The 18395-nt window shown below is 35.2% G+C and overlaps 2 protein-coding genes across 5 annotated transcripts in view; one reads left to right on the forward strand and one right to left on the reverse strand.

The window, feature by feature from the left end:
• Nucleotides 1-18395, reverse strand: part of LOC129741972 (organic cation/carnitine transporter 2) — a 94911-nt gene that overhangs the window by 54531 nt on the left and 21985 nt on the right. For all 4 annotated transcript variants that reach the window (XM_055733814.1, XM_055733834.1, XM_055733821.1 and 1 more), the window contains exons 2-3: nt 6528-6904; nt 6267-6382 (exon numbers count right to left, since the gene is read on the reverse strand). In XM_055733814.1, coding sequence (XP_055589789.1) covers nt 6267-6382; nt 6528-6763 — 352 coding nt within the window. In that variant the 5' untranslated portion in view covers nt 6764-6904. The remainder of the gene's footprint in view (nt 1-6266; nt 6383-6527; nt 6905-18395) is intronic.
• Nucleotides 9774-15185, forward strand: LOC129738259 (uncharacterized). Its single transcript, XM_055729442.1, has one exon. It carries the CDS (start codon nt 9774-9776, stop codon nt 15183-15185), a length of 5412 nt encoding a protein of 1803 aa, XP_055585417.1.

The raw sequence follows: 18395 nt of genomic DNA on the forward strand, positions 1-18395 counted from the left end.
TCTTCTTGTGACATTTTTGTATAATTTTTGAGCCATTTTTGTACCATATCAGTACCATTTTTGTGTCGTTTGTTAGTCGTTTATGACAACTGTGAGGCATTTTTATATCATTCTTGGGTTTTTTTGTATTTTTGGTTGTACTGTCGTGTAATTTTTGAGAATTGATTTTTGGAAATTTGTGGAATTTTTTTAAATGTTTTGAAATATTTGAGTTCTTTTTGTGTTATTTTTGTGTTATTTATGCCATTTTTGTATAATTTCCAAATATTATTGTTCAATATCAGTAGGGGAGAGTGGGGATACTTGATCCCCTTTTCTTATTTTCACACTATCTTTTTGGAAAAATTTAGCAACTCGCCGCCTTTGACATTCTCTGACAGCTTGTAACTTCAAGTTTCTATGCTCTAAAAATTAGAACGATACTTGAACCCGTTGATGAACTAGAATCATTTTCGTGGGAGTAAAAAAATTGCGATTTTTCTGAAGTTAGGGGAGACTTGATCTTTTATTCGGGAAGCTCTAATCCTTGTATAAAAATCAAACAAAACCCCAAGATCGAATGTTAATTAACTATTTTGGTCATGTTTGTTCTCCTATTTATAGTAGACATAAGAAGAAAATTATATCATTTTGTCTCAACGCTATTAACATTGCATACTTAAAGGCGCTATTTTTATAATTAAGAGAAAATTAATTATTTTTGTTCTTTTCTTCAGACAATTGTTTGATAAATATTAGTTTTTGGATAAATATTAGTAACTTCGCAAATCAGCAATCATAACGATCAATTCAGAAGAAGAATATGCCGTTTGGAAGGGGGATCAATTGTACCCATAATCAACATTTTAGAAAACTTTTTCTGAAAAAAGTTGAGAGTTTTTCATTGCTTTGAAAATATGGCATTATGAAGTTCATTTTACGCTCGAACGATTGATACATTGGAACAAATATTTTTTTCATAATTTTCCCATGTAAGGAACATTTTAAAGTGATGGAAGAAGATCTTCAAGTTACATTTTGTGAATTTTTTCAAACAAAGTTCAATTACTCAAACAATTATTTTGTTAAAATTTTTTGAACTACAAGCTTTATAATTTTGCTCATTTTGGCACATTTTTCTAGAACATTTGATCTTTGTAAGACATTCCAGTTTCGAGATATAGCTAAGGAATCATGTATCCCCAGGGATCAAGTATCCTCATTCTCCCCTACCATTTTTGTGTCGTTTGTGAGTCTTTTTGTATGATTCTCAGTTTTTTTATATTAAGTTTTTGTATTTTTGTGTTATTTTTGAGTTGTTTTTGTGAAATGTTTGTGTAATTTTTTTTGTTATTTTTGGGTTTTTTGTGTCATGTATGCCATTTTTGAATCATTTTTCAGGAATTTTCAGTCATTATTGTTATTATTTTGTTTTTATTTCGTGTTATTTTCGTGCGAGTTTTTCTTGTGTCAATTTTGTATAATTTTTAAAGTCATTTTTGAACCATATCAGTACCAATTCTGTGTCGTTTGTGAGTCGTTTATGATAATTGTGAGGCCTTTTTGTATCAATCTTGGGTTTTTTTGTTTTTTTTTTTGTTTTTTTTTATGTAATTTTTGGGAAGTTTTGTTTTGTTAATTTGTGTAATTTTTTGCAATATTCGTGTTATTTTTGTGTAACATATTTTTGTGTTATGTATGCCATTTTTAAATAGTTTTGAGGCATTTTAAGTCATTAATGTTTTGATTTTGGTTTTTTTTTCATGTTTTTTTTTCGTGCTAGTTCTTCTTGTGTCATTTTTGTATAATTTTTGAATCATTTTTGTACAATATCAGAACCATTTTTGTGTCGTTTGAGAGTTGTTTATGCCTATTTTGGGTCATTTTGGTGTGATTCTATTTGTGATTGTATTTTTTGTATTTTTCGTTTTTGTATTTTTGTGTTATTTTTGTGTAATTTCGTGTAATTTTGGTGAAATTTTGACAAAACTTTGATTTATTTTTGTACCAATTATGCCATTTTTGAATAATTTTTCAGCCATTTTAGCCGTTATTGTCACTATTTTGTTTTTTTTCTGTTATTTTCATGTGAGTTATTTTTATGTCATTTTTGAATAATTTTGAAGTCATTTTTGTGCCATACCAGCACCATTTTTGTGTCGTTTGAAAGTGCCAAGTTTGAGTAATTTTTCTGAGTTTCTTGTGGTTTCTGTTATTTTTGTGTATTTTTTGTGTAATTAACAGAAATTTTTGTGTAATTTTTGAGCCGTTTTATTTGTCAGAGGTATTTTCGTATAAATTTTTATCGTTTAAGAGTCATTTTCGCCAGTTTTGGGTTACTTTTGTGTAATTTTTGTGTCATATTCGTGACATTTCAGTATCAAATTTGAGTCATATTTGTGTCGGTTTTTTTTTTGTCATTTTTTGCCTTTTTGAGTCATTTTTGTGTTATTCTTGTGAGATTTTTAACTTTTCCGATGTCTTTTTTGTGACAGTTTTGCCTTTTTGAATAATTTTTTAGGCGTTTTTTGTCATTATTGTCATTATTTCAGTTTTTTGGTTATTCTCGTGCGAGTTATTCCTTTTTAATTTTTGTATTAATTTTGAGTCATTTTTGTATCATATCAGTACCATTTTTGTGTGATTTGTGAGTCTTTTTCTCAATTTTGAGTCATTTTTGTGTTATTTTTTGTTTAATTTTGTGTAATTTTTTGTGCTTTTTTTTTTGCTTTATTTTTGTTCCGTTTTTGTGTCATTTTTGGCATTTATGAATCATTATTCAAGCGTTTTAAGTCATTTTTGCCATTATGATGTTTTTTGTGTAAATTTCTTGCCTTTCTTGTGCCAATTGTTGAGTCATTTTTGGCTGAATCGAAATTTATGGTTATTTTTGAATAATTTTCGAATCATTTTAGTCGTATTTTTCAGTGATTTTTATGCCGTTTTTTTTGTCGTTTTTGCCGTTATGAGTCATTTTTTTGTGATTTTTGAGTTTTCTTCGTTTTAAGAATGTTTTTCTGTACGGTTTTGTGTTATTTTTGCGGTTTCAGTTTTGTGTCATTTTTACATTTTTTTATCGATTTTTCAAACGTCTTTAATCATTATTGTGATTTTTTTATTTTTGGCATTTTTGAATCATTTTTCAAGCATTTTAAGTCATGGTTGTTATTACATTTTTTTTTATTTGTGTATAATTTTTGTGCCATTTTAGTGTCATTTTTAAGTTATGTTTGCGCCATATCATTACAATTTCAATTTCATTTTTTAATCATTTTAGTATAACTTTTGAGTCATTTATGTGTCGGTTTTATGTCATTTTTTGCCTTTTTGAGTCAATTTTTGTATCATTCTTGTGAGATTTTTGACTTTTTTTTCGTTTTTAGAGTCTTTTTTGTGTAATTTTTATGTTATTTTTTCGGTGTCATTTATGTGTCTGTTTTCCTTTTTGAATCATTTTAATGGCATTTTTTTATCATAATTGTCGTTATTTTAGTTTTTTATGGGTCAATTTTGTATAAGTTTTGAGTCATTTTTGTGCCATATCAGTACCATTTTTGTGTCGATTGTGACTCGTTTTGCCAATGTTGAGAAATTCTTAGTTCTTTGTTTTTTTTTTGAGTAATTTTGTGAAATTTTTGTGTTATATTCGTGTTGTTTTTGTGCCATTTTTTTAAGTTGTTATTGTCATTTTGATGTTTTTTTTTGTAATTTTGGTGTTATTTTTGTGTCATTTTATCTGTCATTTTGAGACATTTTTGTTTAATTTTCTTGTCGTTTGTGAGTCATTTTTGCCAATTTTGATTTATTTTTGTGTCAATCTTGTGTCATTTTCTTATGACTTTCGTATAATTTAAGTATCATTTTTGAGTCATTTTTGTTATTTTTTGCCTTTTTGAGTCATTATTGTGTCATTCTTTTGTGAATTTTATTTTTTCTTAGCTTTTAAGAATGGGTGATTGGGGTGATTTTTGGGTTTTCTTCGCTTTTAGTGTCTTTTTTTGTGTAATTTTGTGTTATTTTTTCAGTGTCATACTTGTGTCAGTTTTGCCTTTTCGAATCATTTGTCAGGCGTTTTAATTCATCATTGTCAATATTTTGATTTTTTTTTGGTGTATTTTCGAGTGAATTATTCTTCTTATTTGTATAATTTTTGATTCATTTTTCAGCCATATCAGTACCATTTTTGTGTCGTTTGTTAGTCATTTTTGCCAATTTTGAGTCATTTTTGTGTGACTGTTTGTTGTTTTGTGTTTTTTTTTTGTGTAATTTTGTGAAATTGTTTGTGTAAGTTTTGCGCCGTTTTTGTGACATTTTTGGTATTTATTATTCATTTTTCAAGCATTTTAAGTAATTGTTAACATTGAAATGGATATGTTGTCATTTTTGTGTTATTTTCGTGTCATTTTTAATCATATTTGTACAATTTTTTGTCGTTTTCGAGTCATTTTTGCCAATTTTGACACATTTTTTGTGTAATTCTTGTGTCATTTTTGAATCTTTTGAGTATTATTTTTGAGTCATTTTTTACCTTTCGAGACATGTTTGTGTCATTTGTGTGATTTTTGGGTTTTCTTCGTTTTTTAGAATCTTTTTGTGTAACTTTTGTGTTATTTTTGCGGTGCCATTTTTAAGTCCGTTTTACTTTTTTGAATCATTTTTCAAGCGATTTTGAGTCTTTTTTGGGTTTTTTGTTATATTTTCATGTTTTTTGTGTGTGTGTGTTTTTTTTTGTTATTTTTGTATCAGCTTTGTTTCATTTTTGTTCAATTTTGTGAAATATTTGAGTAATTTTGTAGCTTTTTGTTAATTTTGCGTTATTCTTGAGTCATTTTCGTGCCAGATTTTTGTCATCTTTTGCATTTTTGAGCCATTTTTGTGTCATTGTTGTGTGATTTTCGGGACGTCTTCGTTTTTACAGTCTGTTTTTTTTTATTTTGTGTGTATTTTTTGTTATATTTTCATGTATTTTTTGGTGTTTTTTTTTTTTTTTGTTATTCTTGTATCAACTTTGTTTAATTTTTGTGCAATTTTGTTAAATTTTCGAGTATTTTTCTTTTACTTTTAGTTTATTTTGCATTTTTGTTGTGTCATTTTTTTGTCGATTTTTTGTCATCTTTTGCCTTTTCGAGTCATTTTTGTGTCATGGTTGTGTGATTTTCGGGTTTTCTTCGGTTTACAGTCCTTTCTTTGATTAATTTTGTGTTGGTTTTCGTTGTCATTTTTGTGTTAGTATGGCGTGTAAGTATTTTTTGTATAGTTTTAGAGTCATTTTTGTGCCATATCTGTACCAATTTTATTTGTCATTTTTGCGAATTTTTAATCGTTTTTGTTTCATTCTTGTGGGTTTTTTGTTGTTTTTTTCGTGTTATTTTTGTGTTGTTTTTGTACCATTTTTGTTTTATTTTTGTGTAATTTTGTGACATTTGTGTGTAGTTTAATGTTTTTTTTTTGTTTATTTTGCGTTATTTTTGTGTTTTTATCACATTTGGATAAGTTTTCTGGCATTTTTTGTCGTCATTGATTCAGCTTTTGGTTTTTTGAGTCATTTTTGTGTAGCTCTTGTGCCATTTTCGTATAATTTTTGTGTCATTTTTGTGACAATCAATTATCATTTTGTGTCATTTTTAAGTCACGTTTGAGTTATTTTTGTATTATTTTTGTGTCATTTCTGTATCATTTTTGTGTAAATTTATCAAATTTTTTAGTAATTCTAGTGTCCGTTTTGGTATTATTTTTGTGTAATCTTTACACGATTCTTGTGCCATAGAAGTATCAATTGAGTGTCGTTTTTGTGTTTTTTTTTTGTTGTTCCTTTGTACTTATTTTTTGAGTTATTGTTTTGTCACCTTTGTGTCAATTTTGGAAATTTTTGTGTCAGTTTTGTGCAAATTTCTGAATTTATTTTGAATTTCCATAGTTATTTTTTACATTTTTGTATCATTTTTAATTTTAACATTTTTAGTTTTAATTTTTTTTTCTCATTTTGTTTTTTTTTTGTGTAATTTTTGTGATATTTTAGTGCCATTTTAGGGTAATTCTTGTATAATTTATTGCGTTATTTTCGATTTTTTGTAATTTCTGTGTCATTTTTTTGTCATTTTTGTGTCATATCTTTGTCATTTTACCCTTTTCTATTCATTCTTGGAAATCTTGTCATTTTTTATATTGTTGTCATTTTTGTTGTTTTTAATAAGCTGTTCTGTGAAAAGTCTCTAGTCTTCTTGTCCAACTGAGCTTGTTGTCTTTTCTAACCAATCTGGAACGGTCAAGCGAATTTGGTTGCTCACCTATGATGTCAGACTCTCGAAAGCTCCATTCACTGTACGGAATCTTCAGATGGTCCTCGGTTACATTGAACATTTGGCATTTGCTGTGGCTCATGATGCCTTTGTTGTCTGGTTCTCTGAAAAATAAAAAAAATTAAAAAATGAAGGCATTTCAGCAACAAAACTTAATCAAACATTTTAAAGTTCTTGAAAATCTAACTTCGACCTCTATTTTCAGGATTTCAAATTGCAATATTCGAATAAGCTTCCCACGAAACTCACCTTGGTAGTGTCAAATTCCGCCACAGCTCGTCATCGGTAATGTTCAGCAGCTCCCGGCCTGGCACGTGGCAATTGTGGGCTGGCTTGTTCAACACCAGGATGATACTCATGTACGACATCGAGGCGAACATGATGGCACCCACGTTGAAAATGTAATTAAACCTTCGCTGGAATCGGCCATCATTGCCCACCTTTTCCAGGATCCCATCAAACAGGGCATCATCAGCATCGGCCATTTCGGAGGCTCCCCTATCAGCTTCTAGTCCTGGTTTTATTAATCAGCGTTCCCAGTTCACTGAAATATTTTGATTTCAAGCTGCAATGAGCACGTGTCGGCAAAAATCCGTTCTAGTCGATGGAAAACTGCCAAGCAAAATCTGCAAAAGAAAAACGATGGAAGATGCAATGCCATTAGAATTAGTTTCAAATCTTGAGTAAACTAAAATCTCTGCTTAACCCATTATGAACATATCAACAATTTTGTCTCTTTTTTACTGTATCAATTGGAAAATCTGATTTTTATTAATCTGCAATCGAAATATTGAAAAAAAAATACTGAAATTATATCACAATTTTGACAGCTTTGAAAATTTTGACAGCTTTGAAAATTTTGACAATTTTTAAAATTTTTGACAATTTTGACAATTTTGACAATTTTGACAATTTTGACAATTTTGACAATTTTGACAATTTTGACAATTTTGACAATTTTGACAATTTTGACAATTTTGACAATTTTGACAATTTTGACAATTTTGACAATTTTGACAATTTTGACAATTTTGACAATTTTGACAATTTTGACAATTTTGACAATTTTGACAATTTTGACAATTTTGACAATTTTGACAATTTTGACAATTTTGACAATTTTGACAATTTTGACAATTTTGACAATTTTGACAATTTTGACAATTTTGACAATTTTGACAATTTTGACAATTTTGACAATTTTGACAATTTTGACAATTTTGACAATTTTGACAATTTTGACAATTTTGACAATTTTGACAATTTTGACAATTTTGACAATTTTGACAATTTTGACAATTTTGACAATTTTGACAATTTTGACAATTTTGACAATTTTGACAATTTTGACAATTTTGACAATTTTGACAATTTTGACAATTTTGACAATTTTGACAATTTTGACAATTTTGACAATTTTGACAATTTTGACAATTTTGACAATTTTGACAATTTTGACAATTTTGACAATTTTGACAATTTTGACAATTTTGACAATTTTGACAATTTCGACAATTTTGACAATTTTGACAATTTTGACAATTTTGACAATTTTGACAATTTTGACAATTTTGACAATTTTGACAATTTTGACAATTTTGACAATTTTGACAATTTTGACAATTTTGACAATTTTGACAATTTTGACAATTTTGACAATTTTGACAATTTTGACAATTTTGACAATTTTGACAATTTTGACAATTTTGACAATTTTGACAATTTTGACAATTTTGACAATTTTGACAATTTTGACAATTTTGACAATTTTGACAATTTTGACAATTTTGACAATTTTGACAATTTTGACAATTTTGACAATTTTGACAATTTTGACAATTTTGACAATTTTGACAATTTTGACAATTTTGACAATTTTGACAATTTTGACAATTTTGACAATTTTGACAATTTTGACAATTTTGACAATTTTGACAATTTTGACAATTTTGACAATTTTGACAATTTTGACAATTTTGACAATTTTGACAATTTTGACAATTTTGACAATTTTGACAATTTTGACAATTTTGACAATTTTGACAATTTTGACAATTTTGACAATTTTGACAATTTTGACAATTTGGACAATTTTGACAATTTTGACAATTTTGACAATTTGGACAATTTTGACAATTTTGACAATTTTGACAATTTTGACAATTTTGACAATTTTGACAATTTTGACAATTTTGACAATTTTGACAATTTTGACAATTTTGACAATTTTGACAATTTTGACAATGTTAATGCCCAATTCTTAGTACCACCCTCATGGTTATTGCAACCCATAATATCTCCTATTCAATTAGTAGTTTCAGTACATCTCTTATCAGAGAGTACCTAGAGAGTGAAAAAGGCCTTTCCGAACACTACCTCTACTCAAGCTAGGTTCTATTACTAGAAGCAGCAGAATAAAAGATAGTGTCCAATAAACCACGGTCGAGTTTACAACTCGTAACAATAAAAGCCGCGTTCGTACTCTAAGCCAAATAAAGTGTTCTCATTGCTTTACAAGTGAAATTGGACTTAGGTTTTTTGTAGGTCGTTGACCTTTTAATAGTGACGATATCACGCGCGAGTTGTGAAGTTTTAGCTCGGCTGGACCACGGCACCCCGGACGTTCACAGGTGCGTGAACATTTTTGGTCCTTGGAAGCCGGATTCGTGTCGGGTCGCGGTATAAAAACGTGGACATTGTGCGGCTTTGTTGGCCTATTGTGCCGAAAACAAAGACTGTTTTACGCGGGTCAACTTGGCGTCTAGTGTTCGCCATTTTCCACGCTGAAGTTATCACCATCTTCATCGAGTTGCTGATCATCGAAACGTGTTTCATCTCCCGGGAAAATCGAGCCAATTTTCCTTACCTGGATTCCATACGGTGGCAATACGGATACGACGGAACGAGACTAGCGGAAAAAGCCTGGACAAAACGATCGAGCCTTGGAAAATTATTGGATCGAGATTGTAATGTGTTTGCGACAAAGAGCAAAAAAGTGTAATTTGCATGGTAAGGGATCTGTGGCTGCTTCATTGCATGCGGAGAGCCACCAGATTTGCGTGGGTGAAAATTGGTAAGAATTTTCAAATAAATGAAAACTGCATGCGAAGCTAATTCATTGATTTATCGACAACTTTTTTGCTAAGTCCCTCTGGTATCAAAGGTCATACATATTTTCGGTCTTAGAATTCGCTGGCTCTCTCTACCATCAGTTGTTTGTTCGCTTGTTGAAATCCCCTCGCTGCTGTCAATCTGGGTGGTTAGTCAACGGTCGTGTCACGTCGCGGAATCGTAGAGATGAAACGGTAAAAGTGATAAAAATTAAAAGTGAATTTGATAAAAAAAAGTGCATCATAATTGAAAATTGCTGAAAGTGATTAAAAGTGAACAGTGCAAACGAACTTGTGTTTTGTAACTTCCCTGAATATTGATCGAACTTCTGAGCTAAGTGATAATATTGTGTTAACTTTGAACATAAATCAGTGATAATTAACTATGTCGCTTCGTGAACTATCAGCCAAAGAGCGAAGGGCTCTAAAAACGATTGATTCAGTTCTGTGCTTTGTGGACCAACATTCAGACATCGATCATCAACAAGTTGAAGTTCGTTTGCAGCTGTTAGAAAGTGCATACAGTGAGGTTGTGCAAATGCGATTGCAGATAGAACTGTTGCTCGAGGATGAGGACGTGAAGGAAGTGGTCGACGAAGATGCATCGGACACTGAACGTCTCGTCAGTTTGGGCGCAGCAGCACAAAGAAGGGAGGAAGAAAGTGATGCGATTTTTTCTAAAGCTGAACTGAAGTACTGCCAGGCCAAATCAGCATTATTGAAATTCTTGCATGCAGAAATCCAGCATTCAAACACACAACCATCTCACCCAACTACATCTGCTGTGGAATCGAGGGTAAAACTTCCCGAAATACGGTTGCCAACCTTTTCTGGACGATTAGAGGAGTGGATCCCATTCAGAGATGCTTTCAAAAGTCTCATTCATCAAAGTGATAAGCTCTCTGAAATGGATAAATTCACGTATTTAAGGGCCTCGCTTTCAGGAGAAGCCCTTCAAGAAATTGGATCGATTGCCCTATCTGGAAGTAATTATGACGTCGCTTGGAATGTTCTCGAGGATCGCTACCAAAATCACAAGCTCATAGTCAAGGCACACCTGGACTCGTTATTTGCGATTGAGCGAATGAAAAGGGAAAATTTCGAATGTTTGAACCAACTGATATCGGAGTTCGAGAAACACCTCCAAATGCTCGCTAAAATTGGAGAGGATATCGGTGGTTGGAGCACCATTCTGGTGCATATGGTTTGTTCCAGATTAGATCCAATAACGTTGAAACTTTGGGAAACCAATCATAACTCCAAAGAAGTCCCCTGTTATGATAATTTGATTACGTTTCTCAAGAATCACTGTTCCGTCCTACAATCCATTTCATCATCTTCATCTTCTGCACATCCTGAGAACAAGAAGCCACGCTTCGGAGCGAATCACGCCACAACTTCAGGACGATGTAGTTTTTGCGCCGAATCCTTCCACTCGGCCTTTGTCTGCCGGAAGTTTCAGAAGATGACGGTTGCCCAAAGATATGAAGCTGTAAAAAAGATTGGTTTGTGTATGAATTGCTTATCAGGTGGTCATCTAGCACGAAATTGTACCCGAGGATTCTGCCGCCAGTGTGGCAGGAGACATCACACGCTGCTGCATTCATCGAAGGAAACGAACAGTGTAAAACCGAAACCCTCCGATGCGTCGGTGACAGCGATCAACCGTAACCACCCCGATAATCGATCAACATCACAACAACAACAACAACCCTTACCCAGGCAACAACAACAACAGACCCAAATAGTTACAGACCCAAGACCTCCTACCACATCAACTGCATTACCAATTGTCAATGAAACTTCGCACAGTACTCACCCACTGCATGCCACAGATCCTAACCCACTACCACTTACCATTGCACTTCCCTTACACTCCTCCCACCAAATTCTTCTATCAACTGCCTTGGTGAAAGTTTCCGATTCGACAGGCCGAAGCGTTCTAGCTAGAGCACTGTTGGATTCCTGCTCCCAAAATTGCTTTGTCACGTCCAAACTTTGTCGTCAACTCCGCTTGAAAGAATTCCCCGAAATTTTGAATCTGCATGGAATTGGAGGCACCTCAGGCTGTTCCAGAAAAGCTGTCCGTGCAAAGGTTGCACCTCGTATCGATCGGATTTCTAGCTTTTTGGAAGAGATCCACTTCAACGTTCTACCATGTTTGACGGTGCAGTTGCCGTCTCAAAGTTTCTCCGTTGGTGATTGGACCATTCCAAGGCACATGACCCTAGCAGATCCTGAATTCCATGAAAGAGGGGAAATAGATATGCTGATTGGTGCGGAATATTATCTCGACTTATTACGAACCGGTCAACATAAAGTCAGCGAAGATGGGCCTACTATGCAGGAGACTGTATTCGGATGGATTTTGGCTGGACGCATTCCGGAATCAAAAGGTTCATTAATTGATTCAGGCGTTCAGCTATGTACGATGTCGGAACTTCATGAACAGGTCACCAAGTTCTGGGAATTAGAGACATGTCGTGTGAAGAGCACCAACTCCGTGGAAGAATCCTTGTGCGAGGAGCTTTTTCAGCGAGAAACTACTCGAGATGAAACTGGCAGATTTATAGTATCACTGCCCAAGAAGGATTTTGTTCTCAGTAAGCTCGGTGACTCCAGAGCCAATGCCGAAAAACGCTTTTACGGATTGGAGAAGCGTTTCGTGAACAATCCATCGATCAAGGAGATGTACCTCAAGTTCATCCAAGAATACCAAGAAATGGGTCACATGAAGTTGGTTCCAGATTCCGAAGAAGTGCTGCGTTACTACTTACCCCATCATCATGTCTTGAAGCCAGAAAGTACGACGACGAAATTACGGGTCGTCTTTGACGCGTCCTGTCCGACAACAACAGGAGTTTCCCTCAATGATGGCCTCATGGTTGGGCCAATAGTTCAGGACGATCTGATCACCATTGTCACCCGATTTCGTCTACACAAAATTGCAATTGTGGCAGACATTGCAAAAATGTACCGCATGATCAATCTTGCGGAATCCGATCAACGATACCAGTGTATTTTGTGGCGAAATGATCCGTTGGAACCTCTCAAGACCTACAAGCTTACGACCGTTACTTACGGTACAGCGAGCGCACCGTTTCTGGCTACTAGGTGCTTACAGAAGCTAGCAGAAGATGGAGAGCAGAGTCATCCTTTGGCCGCAAAAATTCTCAAGAAAGATTTTTACATGGATGACGCATTGATCGGTATTGATACACCCGAAGAAGGAAAACAGGCAGTGAAGGAGCTTAATGACCTCTTATGTTTCGTTGGATTTGTCCTGCGCAAATACAATTCGAATTGCGAGGAAATTTTAGCAGATATTCCAGCAGATCTTCTTAGCGACAGAACTGCGCTGGAGTTGGATTCTTTCTCTACCGTAACTACCCTTGGTCTTATTTGGGAACCCAGCACCGATTTGTTTCATTTCCGTATACCAACCTGGAGCTCTTCATCCCGTATTACAAAACGCATCGTGCTGTCTGACGCCTCCAAGTTGTTCGATCCTCTCGGCCTTGTCGGACCTGTGATAGTACAGGCTAAAATGTTTATCCAAAGTTTGTGGCAACTGAAATGTGGCTGGGACGATCCTCTGACAGACGAAATGCAGTTGTTTTGGACGGAATTCCGCAGAAACCTTTCTTCTCTTGACACCCTTTCGATCCCTAGATGGGTGGGATTTTCTCCAAGTAGCGACGTTGAACTGCATGGTTTTTGCGATGCTTCCGAGAAGGCGTATGGCGCATGCATTTATCTGCGATGCACTCACGAAGATGGATCAGTTTCTGTTAAGCTGTTGGTTTCGAAGTCACGCGTAGCTCCTCTTGAAGATTTGAAGAGAAAGAAACGGAAACAATCAATCCCTAGGCAAGAACTTTCGTCAGCACTCCTCCTAAGCCATCTCTACGAAAAATTCTGCAAAAGTACGGCCATGGACGTTAGAAGCTATTTCTGGACTGATTCTACAATCGTCAAATGCTGGCTAGCATCAGTTCCGTCGCGATGGCAAGCATTCGTGGCGAATAGAGTCTCCGAAATCCAACATCTGACCAAGAAAGGAGTATGGAATCACATTCCGGGTACGGAAAATCCTGCTGATATAATATCCCGAGGAATGACACCTGTCCAACTGCAATACCAAATGTTGTGGTTTGAAGGCCCCATTTGGTTGAAGCAAAATCGAAGCACCTGGCCAGTTGAGACAGAGTTTTCGCCCGATCAATTCGACAAAGATACGTTGGAGGAAAAATCGTCTGTGGTGTTGCCCATTGAAGTTACTGCTCCGAACGAAATATTTTCTCGACTTTCCACCTTTACGCAAACGGTCCGTTTGGTAGCATGGATGCGACGATATTGTCACAACGCTAAAAAGCAGAATACGAGAAAAATCGGTAACATTTCCTTTGAAGAATTCCTGGAGGCTTCAAAAGTTTTGGTCAAATTGTCTCAAACTGAAAGTTTTGGCCAAGAACTCAAGGATCTGTCTCATTCCCAAGAAGTGAGAAGCACCTCCAGAATTGCCAGTCTGAATCCTCATTTAGTCGATGGAATAATACGTGTCGGCGGCCGGTTAGCTAACGCACCAGTTTCTGAAAATCGCAAGCATCCCATCATCCTCGATCACCATCATCCCCTTTCGATCATGATCGTCCAGCACTACCACGAGTTCCTGTATCACGCCGGACAACAACTCCTGATTGCCAGTGTCCGCGGGAAGTATTGGGTTACAAGTCTTCGTGGGTTAGCCCGAAAAACCATCCATAGTTGCGTTCAGTGCTTCCGAGTCAAGCCTAAGGTGATGGAACAACTGATGGCAGATTTGCCACCCGATCGAGTGAACCCTGCACCTCCGTTTCAGAAAGTGGGCGTAGACTATTGTGGTCCTTTCTTGATCACCTATCCTCATCGTCGAAGTTCCCCCATGAAATGCTTTGTGTCGGTTTTTGTGTGCCTCGTTTGCAAGGCTGTCCATCTGGAGCTAGTCGCGGATCTTACCACTGGAGCGTTTCTTGGAGCCTTGAAAAGGTTCATTGGTCGACGTGGTAAACCAACCCTGATTATGAGCGACAACGGAAGGAACTTTGTCGGGGCCAGACGTGAAATAGCAGAACTTCAACGACTACTCCGAAGCCAACAATTTCAAACCGGAGTGATATTCGAAACCTGCAAGGAAGGGATCAACTTCAAATTCATTCCCGCTCGATCTCCCAACTTTGGTGGGCTCTGGGAGGCCGCGGTGAAATCTTTCAAGACTGCTTTTAAACGAACTGTTGCCTTGAAAGTGCTCCAGTACGACGAAATGACCACTACTCTAGCCCAAATAGAAGCAGTGTTAAACTCACGTCCCCTGACCCCGTTGAGCGATGATCCCGACGATTTTGAAGCTCTCACCCCTGGCCACTTCTTAATTCAACGTGCATTAACTGCCCTCGATGAACCTGATCTAACTGATACACCAGAAAACCATCTCACCATGTGGCAAAGGGCCACAAAATATGCTCAGGTTATATGGAAGAAGTGGTCGAAATTGTACCTGTCCGACCTCCACAACAGAACGAGATGGACTCGAAAGCGAAACAACATCTCGGTGGGCAGCATGGTGCTGCTGATGGACGAGAGGTTACCGTCATTGAAGTGGCCCCTAGCGCGTGTCACTGAGGTTTTCCATGGGTCCGATGGCAACATTCGAGTGGTCAACGTACGAACGCAGGAAGGGACCTACGGAAGGTCAATATCGAAGATCTGCGTTCTACCGATTCTGGACAACTTCCAGAAAGCCGATGGGGAGAATTAAACTCCTCCAACGAAGGTGCAACCGCACCTGCGGGAGTCTCTGGACTCCCGCGTTCCAGTTAAGTATTTTTTTTATAATGAACTTCCAAAAAGTAAGAAGAATGTTTATCCTCCAGCATTGATCGTCGTCGAGGCCCGGCGTGGCCGGGTCAGCGTCCCAGAAGATCCTCCGTCTGCTCTACATATCCTCTACAAGGCTTTCCCTCTGGTGAAAGAATACGCATGAAGATGTCTGGGAATGTGCATGTCATCTACATCGTGTCTGTCAAATTTACCAACAAATTGCAACGTTTCTCCATTATCCATTTGAGCAAATTTATTGGTTTCTTTTGAGGAGTTAAAGCAGCTTGATATCAACAAAATGATGCCCAGCAAGGAGGAACGATCGACCTCCATGCACGACCGAAGCAGTTTCCTAGCATGGCCAGCTTGGGAACCACTTCATTCTAAACTACATGGCAAATTGAAGACGGTCGAGCTCACCGTGTCCATCAAGCAGTCAACTCCCACTGAAATCCTGTTGCAGCCAGAAGGGCGGCGGCATCGCCGTAGGGGCGGTCGCGGAGGCCATGGCCCCATGGCCTCCGCTCCAGGCAAGTTTTTGTAACGTTCACCATTTCAATTTAAAAAAGCACCCTCTCATTTTAAGCGGCGAATGATGGTTCCTGCCGGACTCCGGCAATTCGAGACGAGACGAGACGAGACGAGGTACCTGAAGCATCGAATTGGTCCCCAGAACAAGCGGTTCCCACCACTACAGCATCCACATCAAAGTTAGCAGCCAGCATCCAATCATACAGTCCATGAGTCCCAGGTCCCGGTGGGTAGGCGTAGTCCGCACCAATGAATCCCGAAGCGATCGACGAATTTGGCACGGTACTCCTACACAAGACGAACACTTACACCAAGCATCTACATCGAAGCAAAGCAGCATCCAAGAATCCACGAAAAGCGATAGCAGTTCCCCGGTGGGTAGGCGTAACTCGGACTAACAGCAACAGCAAGCAGAATCAGAGCGAACATTTTGTCACGATATCCATCTTCACGCAGAAAACTCAATCGAAAACAAACGGCAAAAATCCAGAATGTATATTAATATCTAGTGTTGTGAACAAGGTATAGAAGTAGAATAAGTAGAGGTTCAGAATAGCGAGAACAGAGTTAAAAATGTTAGAGAGAATAGGGTCTTCTTGTTGAAATCTGATAAATTTCAAGGCGGCCGGCGCATGTTAATGCCCAATTCTTAGTACCACCCTCATGGTTATTGCAACCCATAATATCTCCTATTCAATTAGTAGTTTCAGTACATCTCTTATCAGAGAGTACCTAGAGAGTGAAAAAGGCCTTTCCGAACACTACCTCTACTCAAGCTAGGTTCTATTACTAGAAGCAGCAGAATAAAAGATAGTGTCCAATAAACCACGGTCGAGTTTACAACTCGTAACAATAAAAGCCGCGTTCGTACTCTAAGCCAAATAAAGTGTTCTCATTGCTTTACAAGTGAAATTGGACTTAGGTTTTTTGTAGGTCGTTGACCTTTTAATAGTGACGATATCACGCGCGAGTTGTGAAGTTTTAGCTCGGCTGGACCACGGCACCCCGGACGTTCACAGGTGCGTGAACAGACAATTTTGACAATTTTGACAATTTTGACAATTTTGACAATTTTGACAATTTTGACAATTTTGACAATTTTGACAATTTTGACAATTTTGACAATTTTGACAATTTTGACAATTTTGACAATTTTGACAATTTTGACAATTTTGACAATTTTGACAATTTTGACAATTCTGACAATTTTGACAATTTTGACAATTTTGACAATTTTGACAATTTTGACAATTTTGACAATTTTGACAATTTTGACAATTTTGACAATTTTGACAATTTTGACAATTTTGACAATTTTGACAATTTTGACAATTTTGACAATTTTGACAATTTTGACAATTTTGACAATTTTGACAATTTTGACAATTTTGACAATTTTGACAATTTTGACAATTTTGACAATTTTGACAATTTTGACAATTTTGACAATTTTGACAATTCTGACAATTCTGACAATTTTGACAATTTTGACAATTTTGACAATTTTGACAATTTTGACAATTTTGACAATTTTGACAATTTTGACAATTTTGACAATTTTGACAATTTTGACAATTTTGACAATTTTGACAATTTTGACAATTTTGACAATTTTGACAATTTTGACAATTTTGACAATTTTGACAATTTTGACAATTTTGACAATTTTGACAATTTTGACAATTTTGACAATTTGGACAATTTTGACAATTTTGACAATTTTGACAATTTTGACAATTTTGACAACTTTGACAATTTTGACAATTTTGACAATGTTGACAATTTTGACAATTTTGACAATTTTGACAATTTTGACAATTTTGACAATTTTGACAATTTTGACAATTTTGACAATTTTGACAATTTTGACAATTTTGACAATTTTAACAATTTTGACAATTTTGACAAATTTAACAATTTTGACAATTATGACAATTTTGACAATTTTGACAATTTTGACAATTTTGACAATTTTGACAATTTTGACAATTTTGACAATTTTGACAATTTTGACAATTTTGACAATTTTGACAATTTTGAAAATTTTGACAATTTTGACAATTTTGACAATTTTGACAATTTTGACAATTTTGACAATTTTGACAATTTTGACAATTTTGACAATTTTAACCTTTTTGACAATTTCGACAATTTTGACAATTTTGACAATTTTGACAATTTTGACAATTTCGACAATTTTGACAATTATGACAATTTTGACAATTTTGACAATTTTGACAATTTTGACAATTTTGACAATTTTGACAATTTTGACAATTTTGACAATTTTGACAATTTTGACAATTTTGACAATTTTGACAATTTTGACAATTTTGACAATTTTGACAATTTTGACAATTTTGACAATTTTGACAATTTTGACAATTTTGACAATTTTGACAATTTTGACAATTTTGACAATTTTGACAATTTTGACAATTTTGACAATTTTGACAATTTTGACAATTTTGACAATTTTGACAATTTTGACAATTTTGACAATTCTGACAATTTTGACAATTTTGACAATTTTGACAATTTTGACAATTTTGACAATTTTGACAATTTTGACAATTTTGACAATTTTGACAATTTTGACAATTTTGACAATTTTGAC

The sequence above is a fragment of the Uranotaenia lowii genome, chromosome 1 (genome assembly GCF_029784155.1).
Source record: "Uranotaenia lowii strain MFRU-FL chromosome 1, ASM2978415v1, whole genome shotgun sequence".
Taxonomy (NCBI): Eukaryota; Metazoa; Arthropoda; class Insecta; order Diptera; family Culicidae; genus Uranotaenia; species Uranotaenia lowii.

Coding starts and splice junctions, on each gene's coding strand:
- LOC129738259 (XM_055729442.1), top strand. CDS start 9,774: ATGTCGCTTCGTGAACTATCAGCCAAAGAGCGAAGGGCTCTAAAAACG.